The following is a 13,779-nucleotide window of genomic DNA, read 5'->3' on the forward strand; positions in this document are numbered from 1 at the left end:
GGCAACAAAAAAAAATTGAGAGTGCACTGACACTGGTGCTAGATGGGGTACGCAGCTGGAGGTTGAATGTTTAAAGGGGTACAGGACTATAAAGAGTTTGGGAAGCTCTGGACTAGTGTAACCAATGCACTTTGACACATTTAATTGAGATGTTGCGAGTTCAGCTTGATGTCAATCGTTTTTTAGTCTCTCTCGCCAGACTGAGTGCTCCGCATGCTTCACAGCGACAGTGAGAAGAGACTAATCGTTTATATAATTCCATCATTTGCAAGTTGTCACTCACAGCGGAAGCTTGAAATTGAAGCTGTGTCGAGTCTGGCTGTCACATTTGAGACGTGAGAATTGAAAAGAATAGTTGTCATACCAGGACAATTTCCACAATGGAACTGCGCTGAGACTCAGATTTTTCACTTAAAAAGTATGCCAAACAAAAAACATTGATTTAAAAGTTTAAGAAAACATACAACTATATGCACATGGACATTTGTTTTTTAAACATACACTGAACATTTTATAATAACATTTACTGGAAGAACTGTGCAGATGCAAATTTTGGCAACATAATTAAAAATCTCCCTCAGTTTGTGTCCACCTTTTCCCAAAACAATATCTGCTCTGAATGAAGATTCAACTATGTCTGCAGAAAGAATGGGGTGTCAGGTATGACATGACAAATTGACTTTGATCAAATCTCTTTTGGGTATAAAACTACACTAAGTGAAGTAGATTTACACCCAGCAAGACCAACAAAAAAACAAGACCACATTTTCTTGGACTAGACCAAATCTGAACCAATTATACACGTCTATGTTTCACAAGATTGGACAAAGTACAGCACAGAATAGAGTTAAGTTCAGTACAGCAGAGTATAGTTCAGTACAGTACATTATATTATAGTGTACTCAACTCGTGTACAACTGTCCAAATTCAATAGCCGAAATGACAAATTTTTTGATAACATAATTACATTTTTTTTATTAATCACTTAATAATTCATAAACAAAATCGATATCAAAAACACTAATTGATAGGTCTACCTTCACTTGTTACTTCTGTGAACTTGTATTATCCTCCCTCTCCATGACAGAGAGATATTAGAAAATATCTTAAAAGCTATGTGGGTTTCTTGCAAAAGTAATTCTCAAGGCACAAGGCAATATTTCTTTAAAAAACTAACAGAAGACAGAATAATTTCTCCGAAAATAAATGTGTGTTGATATTAGTTGGCAGGGGTCTTTACTTCAACATTATTGTGTTTTGATGTATTAATAATACCTTTCAATACTTTCTGGATGTTTTCTTAGACCCCTTTTCCATCTGTTGGAACTGAAATCAAAGCCTTTGCTTAATCCACATTTTTAGGATGGAAAATGCTTGAAAAATGTATATATACTTTAATAAAATATATATTTTGACTCTTAGCTTTCATTTCACATTTTCCTACAAACTTCAAGTTGGTGCTCAGGGGTCCTTTTACGTGGAAATGACCATCAGCTGCCTATTCTGGCTGCAATAATAATATCAATGTCATGTTTTGTCATTTATTATCTTGTCTTGTCCCTGTGCTTCCCATTCTATTCGTTTCCCTCTGCTGGTCTTATTAGGTTCTTTCCCTCTTTCTATCCCTCTCTCTCCCCCTCCCTCTCTCACTCTCTCGCTCTCTCTTCTCTCTATCGTTCCGTTCCTGCTCCCAGCTGTTCCTATTCCCCTAATCAATCATTTAGTCTTCCCACACCTGTTCCCGATCCTTTCCCCTGATTAGAGTCCCTATTTCTTCCTTTGTGTTCCGTTCCTGTCCTGTCGGTTCCTTGTCTAGAATTCACCGTGCTGTGTTTGTGTATCGCCCTGTCGTGTCGTGTTTTCCTCAGATGCTGCGTGGTGAGCAGGTGTCTGAGTCTGTCTGGTTCAAGTGCCTTCCCGAGGCAACCTGCTGTTCACCTGCTGTTCAAGATCGAGTCTCCAGTTTGTCCTCGTCATTTCGAGTGAAAGTTGTGTTTTTTGTTTGTATTTACTTTACTGGATTAAAGACTCTGTTTTCGCCAAGTCGCTTTTGGGTCCTCTTTCACCTGCATGACAGAAGGAACCGACCAAGGAATGGACCCAGCGACTTCAGACGCTCGTTACACTGCCGTCAAGATCCAAGGAGCCATGCTCGGCAGACACGAGCAGGAATTGTCTGCTGCTCGCCATGCCGTGGAGAACCTGGCCGCTCAGGTTTCCGACCTCTCTGGACAGTTCCAGAGTCTACGTCTCGTGCCACCTGTTACTTCCTGGCCTGCCGAGCCTCCAGAACCTAGGGTTAATAACCCACCTTGCTACTCCGGGCAGCCCACTGAGTGCCGCTCCTTTCTCACGCAGTGTGAGATTGTGTTCTCTCTCCAACCCAACACACTCTAGAGAGAGAGCTCGGGTTGCTTACGTCATTTCACTCCTTACTGGCCGGGCTCGAGAATGGGGCACAGCTATCTGGGAGGCAAGGGCTGATTGCTCTAACAAGTTCCAGAACTTTAAAGAGGAGATGATTCGGGTTTTTGACCGTTCAGTTTTTGGTAGGGAGGCTTCTAGGGCCCTGGCTTCCTTATGCCAAGGTGAACGGTCCATAACGGATTATTCTATTGAGTTTCGCACTCTTGCTGCCTCTAGTGAGTGGAACGAGCCGGCGCTGCTCGCTCGTTTTCTGGAGGGACTCCACGCAGTGGTTAAGGATGAGATTCTCTCCCGGGAGGTTCCTTCAGATGTGGACTCTTTGATTGCTCTCGCCATCCGCATAGAACGACGGGTAGATCTTCGTCACCGGGCTCGTGGAAGAGAGCTCGCATCAACGGTGTTTCCCTGCTCCGCATCGCAACCATCTCCCTCCTCTGGCTCAGAGTCTGAGCCCATGCAGCTGGGAGGGATTCGCATCTCGACTAAGGAGAGGGAACGGAGGATCACCAACCGCCTGTGCCTCTATTGCGGAGTTGCTGGACATTTTGTTAATTCATGTCCAGTAAAAGCCAGAGCTCATCTGTAAGCGGAGGGCTACAGGTGAGCGCAACTACTCAAGTCTCTCCATCAAGATCCTGTACTACTTTGTCGGTCCATCTACGCTGGACCGGTTCGGGTGCTACATGTAGTGCCTTGATAGACTCTGGGGCTGAGGGTTGTTTCATGGACGAAGCATGGGTTCGGAAACATGACATTCCTTTCAGAGAGTTAGAGAAGCCTACGCCCATGTTCGCCTTAGATGGTAGTCATCTTCCCAGTATCAGATTTGAGACACTACCTTTAACCCTCACAGTATCTGGTAACCACAGTGAGACTATTTCTTTTTTGATTTTTCGTTCACCGTTTACACCTGTTGTTTTGGGTCATCCCTGGCTAGTATGTCATAATCCTTCAATTAATTGGTCTAGTAATTCTATCCTATCCTGGAACGTTTCTTGTCATGTGAAGTGTTTAATGTCTGCCATCCCTCCCGTTTCTTCTGTCCCTACTTCTCAGGAGGAACCTGGCGATTTGACAGGAGTGCCGGAGGAATATCATGATCTGCGCACGGTCTTCAGTCGGTCCCGAGCCAACTCCCTTCCTCCTCACCGGTCGTATGATTGTAGTATTGATCTCCTTCCGGGGACCACTCCTCCTCGGGGTAGACTATACTCTCTGTCGGCTCCCGAACGTAAGGCTCTCGAGGATTATTTGTCTGTGTCTCTTGACGCCGGTACCATAGTGCCTTCTTCCTCTCCGGCCGGGGCGGGGTTCTTTTTGTTAAGAAGAAGGACGGTACTCTGCGCCCCTGCGTGGATTATCGAGGGCTGAATGACATAACGGTTAAGAATCGTTATCCGCTTCCCCTTATGTCATCAGCCTTCGAGATTCTGCAGGGAGCCAGGTGCTTTACTAAGTTGGACCTTCGTAACGCTTACCATCTCGTGCGCATCAGAGAGGGGGACGAGTGGAAAACGGCGTTTAACACTCCGTTAGGGCATTTTGAGTACCGGGTTCTGCCGTTTGGTCTCGCCAATGCGCCAGCTGTTTTTCAGGCATTAGTTAATGATGTTCTGAGAGACATGCTGAACATCTTTGTTTTTGTCTATCTTGACGATATCCTGATTTTTTCTCCGTCACTCGAGATTCATGTTCAGCACGTTCGACGTGTTCTACAGCGCCTTTTAGAGAATTGTCTCTACGTAAAGTCTGAGAAGTGCTCTTTTCATGTCTCCTCCGTTACTTTTCTCGGTTCCGTTATTTCCGCTGAAGGCATTCAGATGGATTCCGCTAAGGTCCAAGCTGTCAGTGATTGGCCCGTTCCAAGGTCACGTGTCGAGTTGCAGCGCTTTTAGGTTTCGCTAATTTCTATCGGCGTTTCATTCGTAATTTCGGTCAAGTTGCTGCCCCTCTCACAGCTCTTACTTCTGTCAAGACGTGTTTTAAGTGGTCCGGTTCCGCCCAGGGAGCTTTTGATCTTCTAAAAGAACGTTTTACGTCCGCTCCTATCCTCGTTACTCCTGACGTCACTAGACAATTCATTGTCGAGGTTGACGCTTCAGAGGTAGGCGTGGGAGCCATTCTATCCCAGCGCTTCCAGTCTGACGATAAGGTTCATCCTTGCGCTTATTTTTCTCATCGCCTGTCGCCATCTGAGCGCAACTATGATGTGGGTAACCGTGAACTGCTCGCCATCCGCTTAGCCCTAGGCGAATGGCGACAGTGGTTGGAGGGGGCGACCGTTCCTTTTGTCGTTTGGACAGACCATAAGAACCTTGAGTACATCCGTTCTGCCAAACGACTTAATGCCCGTCAAGCTCGTTGGGCGTTGTTTTTCGCTCGTTTCGAGTTTGTGATTTCTTACCGTCCGGGTAGCAAGAACACCAAGCCTGATGCCTTATCCCGTCTGTTTAGTTCTTCTGTGGCTTCTACTGATCCCGAGGGGATTCTTCCTTATGGGCGTGTTGTCGGGTTAACAGTCTGGGGAATTGAAAGACAGGTTAAGCAAGCACTCACGCACACTGCGCCGCCGCGCGCTTGTCCTAGTAACCTCCTTTTCGTTCCTGTTTCCACTCGTCTGGCTGTTCTTCAGTGGGCTCACTCTGCCAAGTTAGCTGGTCATCCCGGTGTTCGAGGCACTCTTGCGTCTATTCGCCAGCGCTTTTGGTGGCCGACTCAGGAGCGTGACACGCGCCGTTTCGTGGCTGCTTGTTCGGACTGCGCGCAGACTAAGTCGGGTAACTCTCCTCCTGCCGGTCGTCTCAGACCGCTCCCCATTCCTTCTCGACCATGGTCTCACATCGCCCTAGACTTCATTACCGGTCTGCCTTTGTCTGCGGGGAAGACTGTGATTCTTACGGTTGTCGATAGGTTCTCTAAGGCGGCACATTTCATTCCCCTCGCTAAACTTCCTTCCGCTAAGGAGACGGCACAAATCATTATCGAGAATGTATTCAGAATTCATGGCCTCCCGTTAGACGCCGTTTCAGACAGAGGCCCGCAATTCACGTCACAGTTTTGGAGGGAGTTCTGTCGTTTGATTGGTGCGTCCGTCAGTCTCTCTTCCGGGTTTCATCCCCAGTCTAACGGTCAAGCAGAGAGGGCCAATCAGACGATTGGTCGCATACTACGCAGCCTTTCTTTCAGAAACCCTGCGTCTTGGGCAGAACAGCTCCCCTGGGCAGAATACGCTCACAATTCGCTTCCTTCGTCTGCTACCGGGTTATCTCCGTTTCAGAGTAGTCTGGGTTACCAGCCTCCTCTGTTCTCATCCCAGCTTGCCGAGTCCAGCGTTCCCTCCGCTCAAGCGTTTGTCCAACGTTGTGAGCGCACCTGGAGGAGGGTGAGGTCTGCACTTTGCCGTTACAGGGCACAGACTGTGAGAGCCGCCAATAAACGCAGGATTAAGAGTCCAAGGTATTGTTGCGGCCAGAGAGTGTGGCTTTCCACTCGCAACCTTCCTCTTACGACAGCTTCTCGTAAGTTGACTCCGCGGTTCATTGGTCCGTTCCGTGTCTCCCAGGTCGTCAATCCTGTCGCTGTGCGACTGCTTCTTCCGCGACATCTTCGTCGCGTCCATCCTGTCTTCCATGTCTCCTGTGTCAAGCCCTTTCTTCGCACCCCCGTTCGTCTTCCCTCCCCCTCCCGTCCTTGTCGAGAGCGCACCTATTTACAAGGTACATAAGATCATGGACATGCGTTCTCGGGGACGGGGTCACCAATACTTAGTGGATTGGGAGGGTTACGGTCCTGAGGAGAGGAGTTGGGTTCCGTCTCGGGACGTGCTGGACCGTTCACTCATTGATGATTTCCTCCGTTGCCGCCAGGATTCCTCCTCGAGTGCGCCAGGAGGCGCTCGGTGAGTGGGGGGTACTGTCATGTTTTGTCATTTATTATCTTGTCTTGTCCCTGTGCTTCCCATTCTATTCGTTTCCCTCTGCTGGTCTTATTAGGTTCTTTCCCTCTTTCTATCCCTCTCTCTCCCCTCCCTCTCTCACTCTCTCGCTCTCTCTTCTCTCTATCGTTCCGTTCCTGCTCCCAGCTGTTCCTATTCCCCTAATCAATCATTTAGTCTTCCCACACCTGTTCCCGATCCTTTCCCCTGATTAGAGTCCCTATTTCTTCCTTTGTGTTCCGTTCCTGTCCTGTCGGTTCCTTGTCTAGAATTCACCGTGCTGTGTTTGTGTATCGCCCTGTCGTGTCGTGTTTTCCTCAGATGCTGCGTGGTGAGCAGGTGTCTGAGTCTGTCTGGTTCAAGTGCCTTCCCGAGGCAACCTGCTGTTCACCTGCTGTTCAAGATCGAGTCTCCAGTTTGTCCTCGTCATTTCGAGTGAAAGTTGTGTTTTTTGTTTGTATTTACTTTACTGGATTAAAGACTCTGTTTTCGCCAAGTCGCTTTTGGGTCCTCTTTCACCTGCATGACAATCAATGGTTATCTAACAATTATGTATAGAGTGGGCATCATAAGTTTACACCCCCATGGATTTTTTCACATTTTGTTGCATTACAAAATTCAATTTAAATAGATCCAATTGGGATTTTTTTTTGTCATTGAGCTACACAAAATACTCCATAATGTCAAAAGTGAAAAGAACATTTTACAAAGGTTTACAAATGAATACAAATTAAATAACTAAAATATAGTTGTTGCATAAGCCTAAATTAGTTCAGGAGTAAAATGTGGCTTAACAAATCACAAAATAATGGATTCACTTTGAAATAGAGATTTGACATGATTTATTTAATGACTACCACTTCCGTTAGTCAAGTACTGAGTTTGAACCACATATTCAACTACAAAGACCAGGGAGTTTTTTCAAAAGCCTCAAAGAAGGGCAGTGATTAGTAGATGGGTAACGATAACAAATCAGACATTGAATATATCTTTAAGCATGGTAAAGTTTAAATTATGTATTAAACCACCAAGACAACAAAGATACAGTCGTCCTTCTGAACTGAGCTGCAGGAAAGGAAGGAAACTGCTGAGAGATGCCACCATGAGGCCAATGGTGATTTTAAAACAGCTACAGAGTTAATTGACTGTGATGGGAGAAAACTGAGGATGGATCAAGAACATTGCAGTTACTCCACAATAATGACCTAAATGACAGTGAAAAGAACAATATACAGTACCAGTCAAAAGTTTGGACACACCTACTCATTCAAGGGATTTGCTTTATTTGTACAATTTTCGACATTACAGAGTAATAGTGAAGACATCAACACGATTAAATAACACATGGAATCATGTAGTAACCAAAAAAGTGTTAAACAAATCTAAATAGATTTTAGATTCTTCCAAGTTGCCATCCTTTGTCTTGAAGAGAGCTTTGCACAGTCTTGGCATTCTCTCAAACAGCTTCACGAGGAATGCTTTTCCAACAGTCTTGAAGGAGTTCCCACATATGCTGAGCACTTGTTGGCTGCTTTTCCTTCATTCTGTGGTCCCACTCATCCAAAACCATCTCAGTTGGGTTGAGGTTGGGTGATTGTGGAGGCAAGGGCATCTGATGCAGCACTCCATCACCCTCCTTGGTCAAATAGCCCTTACACAACCTGGAGGTGTGTTTTGGGTCATTGTCCTGTTGAAAAACAAATGATAGTCCCACTAAGTACAAACCAGATGGGATGGCATATCGCTGCAGAATGCTGTGGTATCCATGCTGGTTAAGTGTGCCTTGATTTCTAAAAAGATCACAGACAGTGTCATCGGCAAAGTACCCCACACCATCTCCTCCATGCTTTACGGTGGGAACCACACATGCGGAGATCATCCATTTATACACTCCTTGTCTCACTAAGATACAGCATTTGGAACCAAAATCTCACATTTGGACTCATCAGACCAAAGGACAGATTTCCACCGGTCTCATGCCCATTGCTCGTGTTTCTTGGCACAGGCAAGTCTCTTCTTATTACTGGTGTCCTATAGAAGTGGTTTCTCTGCAGCTGTCATCAAGGCAAAGAGTGGCTACTTTGAAGAATCTCAAATCTATTTTGATTTGTTTGACACTTTTTTGGTTACTACATGATTCCATATTTGTTATTTTATAGTTGATGTCCTCACTGTTATACTATAATGTAGAAAATAGTCAAAATAAAGAAAAACCTGGAATGAGTCGGTGTGTCCAAACTTTTGACTGGTACTGTACATATATACACATACATACATATATTCCCAAAACATGCATAATCTATGCAACAAGGCACTAAAGTTATACTGCAATAAAACACAGCGAAGGACTACAACGCTTTGCCTTTAGGCCAAAAAGTATGTTTGGGGAAAATCCAACAACACATCATTGAGTACCTGCCTCCTTATTTTTAAGCATGGTGGTGGTTGCATCATGGTATGGGTATGCTTGATGTCGGCAAAGACTGGGGAGTTTCTCAGAATAAAAAGAAACGTAATGGACCTAAGCACAGGCAAAATCCTAGAGGAAAACGTGCTTCAGTCTGCTTTACACCAGACACAGGGAGAGGAATTCACCTTTCAGCAGAACATTAACCTACAACACAATGCCAAATCTACACCGAGTTGCTTACCAAGAAGACAGTGAATGATCTTGAGTGGCCAAGTTATAGTTTTGACTGAAGTCTGCTTGAAAATCTATGGGAAGAGTTTAAAATGGCTTTCTAGCCATGACCCCCAGCAATTTGACAGCACTTGAAGAGTGCTATACAGGCGTGCAAAGTTCTTAAGAGACTTACCCAAAAATAATCACTAGTGTAATTGCTTCCAAAGGTGTTTGGAATATGTATTGATTCAGGGGGGTGCATACTTATGTAATCAAGGTATATTAGCATTTCATTTTTCATTTAAAAAACACATTGACAGAATATTGTGTAGATCTTGACAAAAAAAAGAGCCACTTAAATCCATTGCAATCCCACTTAGTAACACAAAATGTGAAGAAATCCAAGTTGGGTGAATATTTGTGATACCCACTGTAGATACATATAGAAACAAACAAATTAAACAATATGTTTCTTTGACAACAACGAAACTCTAATATCAGAATAGAAATAAGTTACTGGTGTGAATCTGGCTTTGAAACTCAAATCAAACATTCATTTTGAGCCAGTGAGAGAGGAGAGGTGCAGTTAGATAAAGAGAATAGTGAAAGGGGAAAGTGCAGCAATTCAGAGGGACTTTGAGACCCATATATAGCTCCAACTATTTACTCAATGAGGTCATTTCCTTGAGGACAGTGAAAAGGCTGCAATCAAGTGTGCCTAGTTAGGCCTATCTCAAGAAATGCCCTCTCTTTCATGCTGCTAGCCCCGAGTGGCCGTTTTGGCGTTCAGGTTTCATCTTTTAATACCACGTGGTTGTCAGTACAGTGGTTGATGCTGGTGACTGAAAACAGTTACCCAGTCAGCACTGATGCTCTGCCAAATAAAGGGGATCAGTAGGGCTGGAGCCTGGAGAAAAATACTGCCATCAGTGATGTTTTACTTCAAGCCTCCATGATACAGTATAACGTGTCTAAGCTGATACAGAGCACTCCTGAAATTAAAAGGGTGTGCCCTGGGATTATATTAGATAGCAGTATAGGAGAAGGAGCAACAGAATACAGGAATGTTACTTTACTACACAGTTTTGCAGGTGAAAATGACTATTGACTTAGTTGACATTGCAAAATATGCCAACTGGGCAGGATTTTTCACACTAGCCAGCAATGTACTCAGCTCATGAAATATCTCAACTACAATTTTTATTGAAATAGTTCAAACATATAGCTAATCAAAGTTTAACATTTCTTTTGAACACTATAAAACACTAAGTGCATTCCATCCAATAAAGAAAAAATAAGTAACATTAATGGGTCAATTTGAAAGTGCCAGAGGGAGAAGAAGAAAAAACAGCAGATCAGATCCTGTTGACTGGCCTGAGTTTCCTACCCCTGAACCTGTACTGAACACACCTCACTCTCTCAGCTGCCTGTTAAAAGCAGGCCATCTGATCCAGTTCACATTCTGAGATGGCAGAATGAATGCCATCTCATTCCTGAAGCTTTCCAGGAGACCTTAGCCAGTCTGCTGCAGTACCAGACAGGTCAGCAATAGTTGTCCTCCTCTATGTAGCCCAAACTAGTCTACACACACTCCTCTGATACGAGTTCCCTCCTATCCTTCCTTTTAATGGGTAAATTGCACACTCCATTTAGGTGAATCACAATTCACTAGTACCCATTCAAATACATTCCATTTAAATGCTTTGAAACACTGCATTCTTCATTCTATTATTACACACATTAAACACATTCAAGTCAACAGTCCTTCAGTCATTCATAAGATTCACACTGCTCAGTTGTGTAGTGAAACCTTGGCGGGATAACTGACAGATCCCAGGCTGCATTCCACTGAGTGTGGGCCTAATTTCAAGTGGCAGTCAGTCCTACACTGCATCAGATCACATCAGGGATGGCCCTGTGATAAGAAACCCCCTTTGAAGAGCAGCTTGACATTCCTGAAACACTCCAGGGACATGTTTTAGGCCTACTCTCTATTTTAGACTATTATCTCATGTGTACATTGTGCAAAACAAGAAGCGTACAGGAAGAAACACGTTTACAGGAAGTAAGGACATAAAAAAAGGGCCCAGGCATTGTTCTGCTGAGGCAACACGTTCCTTATCCAGGATAATGATATATAAGCAGCTGTTATAGGTGTTAATGGAGGTCGATGACTAAGTATGTGTGTGTTCATAATTGATCATTAGGCAATGTTTTTAAAGTGAACAATGGATGGTATATCAGGAAAGGTCTGAATGTGAGAGCATGTAGAAACAGGTCTGACTACATTATTGCAATGCCTGATGCTTGCCTCTGTGCCTTCTTCATAGCAGACAATAACAGAAAGTGAGAGTTGGCCAAAAATGGCTTGGGAGGATACAGCCTGTTCAGTCCTACGCACTCCTCCCACTCAACTTCAGTCTAGAACAGTCATCAAGCTTTGATATCTATCTCCTACTCCTTCCCAGGAAATAAACACTTTTCAGCTGAGGATTCAGTCACTGCATATAAATTAGACCGATTATGCACTTTTAACAGATGGATCCTTAATTCAACCGGTACTGAAGAAGTCGAACTCCGGTTCAGAAACGGCTTGACATTTTTAATAGTGTCTGAGGGAGCTTCACCAGGAAGCACTTCAAATCCTGAATGTGTAAATCATGAGTGTTTATGATCTTGGTGTGGCTATTTCAGGCTGGACCAACTATTAGGCTATCACAATAGGTTTCTGCAGAATGTTTTCAGGCCTATAGACAGATGACAGTCCTCTCGACATTCCACAGCAGTGAGTAGGCCTGTATTGGTAAACACTCCCAACACGTTCATTTATTATTATCCTTTTGTAGACAAGGGCACGTGCATCCGTTTGTAGACAAGGGCACGTGTGACATGCCGTTGGTACCCGTCTGGTGCAAAAACATGACACTGTGGCGCATATCCCATACAAGTCAGTGGGCCAATCCCTTGATAGGCGGGAGATCGTTCAGGGACTTGACCGGAAGAAACGTTTCCATAGATGTAGGCTAACCTTCAGGGCTATGCACATTTTCCAATCATCTTAAAACAGATTTAATGCAATTAGCCTACAGCTATAGCTGTGTTGTCTGCTGCATCAGATGCCCTCATATCACGAGAAAAACATATGGCTCAACTATTTTCGATCATTTTATACCCTTACATTGGCCTATGTTGCCTGGAATCCCGATGTTGAATTGCATGGAATTTTAAATCAGGCAGAAATTAGCATTTGAATCAGGAACTATTGACATATAGGCTACACATTGTCACAGGATAGGCTACACATGAAGCTGTAATAAGTGACAACTTAATGCTAAATAATAACGATGTGTTTAGGATTTTTGTTACTCTAAAATATAGTGTAACAGGCCTATTCTTTCTGAAGTAAATGTTGACCTGAATCATGAAAGGCTTGGTGGTGAGGAAGTTAGCTAAACCTTGCCCAATACCGCGCAGCCAGCGAATGATAGGATTTGGCTACAATGTCGACATCCGCAACATCACAATTGATACATATTGGTTAAATGGCGTAAGAAGTTACTGCTACAATGCATCATGTTGGTTGCTTCAAAGTGCGCGAAGGGAAAACAGAATAGGCCCTATTAATAATTAATAAAATATTAGCAGACTTACGAGTAAACTTTCCAAGTTTATCGCAGATCTTGGATCTTTGATCATGGCCTCCAGCTTTTTCAACCGGTTTTCCATCCTTCTCTCTGCACCAAGTGACATTTTTGCGATTGATTAATGCCCGTTTCTTTTACATATAAGACGAGCCTTATGAGAACTGTTTGGGTTTACATGGGGAAAAGTCTTTTTGTTCTTGGGCAATGGCCGTGGGCCTAGCAGCCTCCTATAATCGCCTCGGAATTGCAGTATCCACAATGTAGAAGAAAAAAAATATATCCACCATAAACGGAGAAGCGCAGCTCCGCAAATTTGCCAATTAGTCCGGAGATTTAGTTGAACGCAAATCAAGATAGACATTTATAGTACCATATTCCATATGACTGTTCTCTGTGATCCACACCGCGATTAAGTTGGAATTTTAAGAAGATTCAGCAACAGGGCGTTTTCTTGCCCCCCTCCCTTCTCTTTTTGGGCGCTCCGATGTGCTATGCTTAAATTTTAAAAAATGTGTTTCCAAAACAGTCGAAAGTGTTTAAAATCCAACATTTGAAACACTCAAATTACATGGATTTTGTAATTGCATCACTGTCATAAGCAAATTGACAGAGTATGGCGTTCTCCAAAATAGCTTGAGCGATGAACAGTTTAAAAACGTTATACAATCAGCTCTTCTCCTATGCACTACAGAACTATTTCGGTATGTATCCCTGCATGACGAAAAACTAAGGGTTGTCGGAATGTCTAACTGCAGTTAGCCACCGTGGAGTCCTCGTACATACTCCACTTCCAGAGCTAGTTCTCTCCTCCCTCCTCTGACATCAACACGCAGACACAGCCGCCTCATTTACCCATAAGCCTTCTCTGTCTCAAATCAAGCTGCTGTTCAACGTGGGAAGCTGTATCATGAGGAATAATAGAGCTATGTGATGACTACTCTCCTAAAGTTTTACAAGTACATTCTTCACACTCAGTAATGATTCACCTGATTGACACATTCTTTCCACTTATGCCCCACCATCTCTTGATATTGTTATAATAGTAAAGTTTTTATGGCTGTGTGCAACGATCATGAAGTGTGCAACAAGTATGCTACTTCCAGATGATATCATAACTGCAAGTTAATAGATGTCTGAATATTAGTTGTTGG

At 43.8% G+C, this 13,779-nt stretch overlaps 1 protein-coding gene across 3 annotated transcripts in view; it reads right to left on the reverse strand.

Moving 5' to 3' along the window:
- The window catches only part of rock2a (rho-associated, coiled-coil containing protein kinase 2a), a 51,848-nt gene extending 38,415 nt beyond the window's left edge, over positions 1-13,433 (reverse strand). For all 3 annotated transcript variants that reach the window (XM_046308010.1, XM_046308011.1, XM_046308009.1), the window contains exon 1: positions 12,636-13,433. In XM_046308010.1, the coding sequence (XP_046163966.1) occupies positions 12,636-12,734 (99 nt within the window). In that variant the 5' untranslated portion in view covers positions 12,735-13,433. The remainder of the gene's footprint in view (positions 1-12,635) is intronic.
- Between the last annotated feature and the right edge of the window lie 346 nt (positions 13,434-13,779).

The sequence above is a fragment of the Oncorhynchus gorbuscha genome, linkage group LG17 (genome assembly GCF_021184085.1).
Source record: "Oncorhynchus gorbuscha isolate QuinsamMale2020 ecotype Even-year linkage group LG17, OgorEven_v1.0, whole genome shotgun sequence".
NCBI lineage: Eukaryota > Metazoa > Chordata > Actinopteri > Salmoniformes > Salmonidae > Oncorhynchus > Oncorhynchus gorbuscha.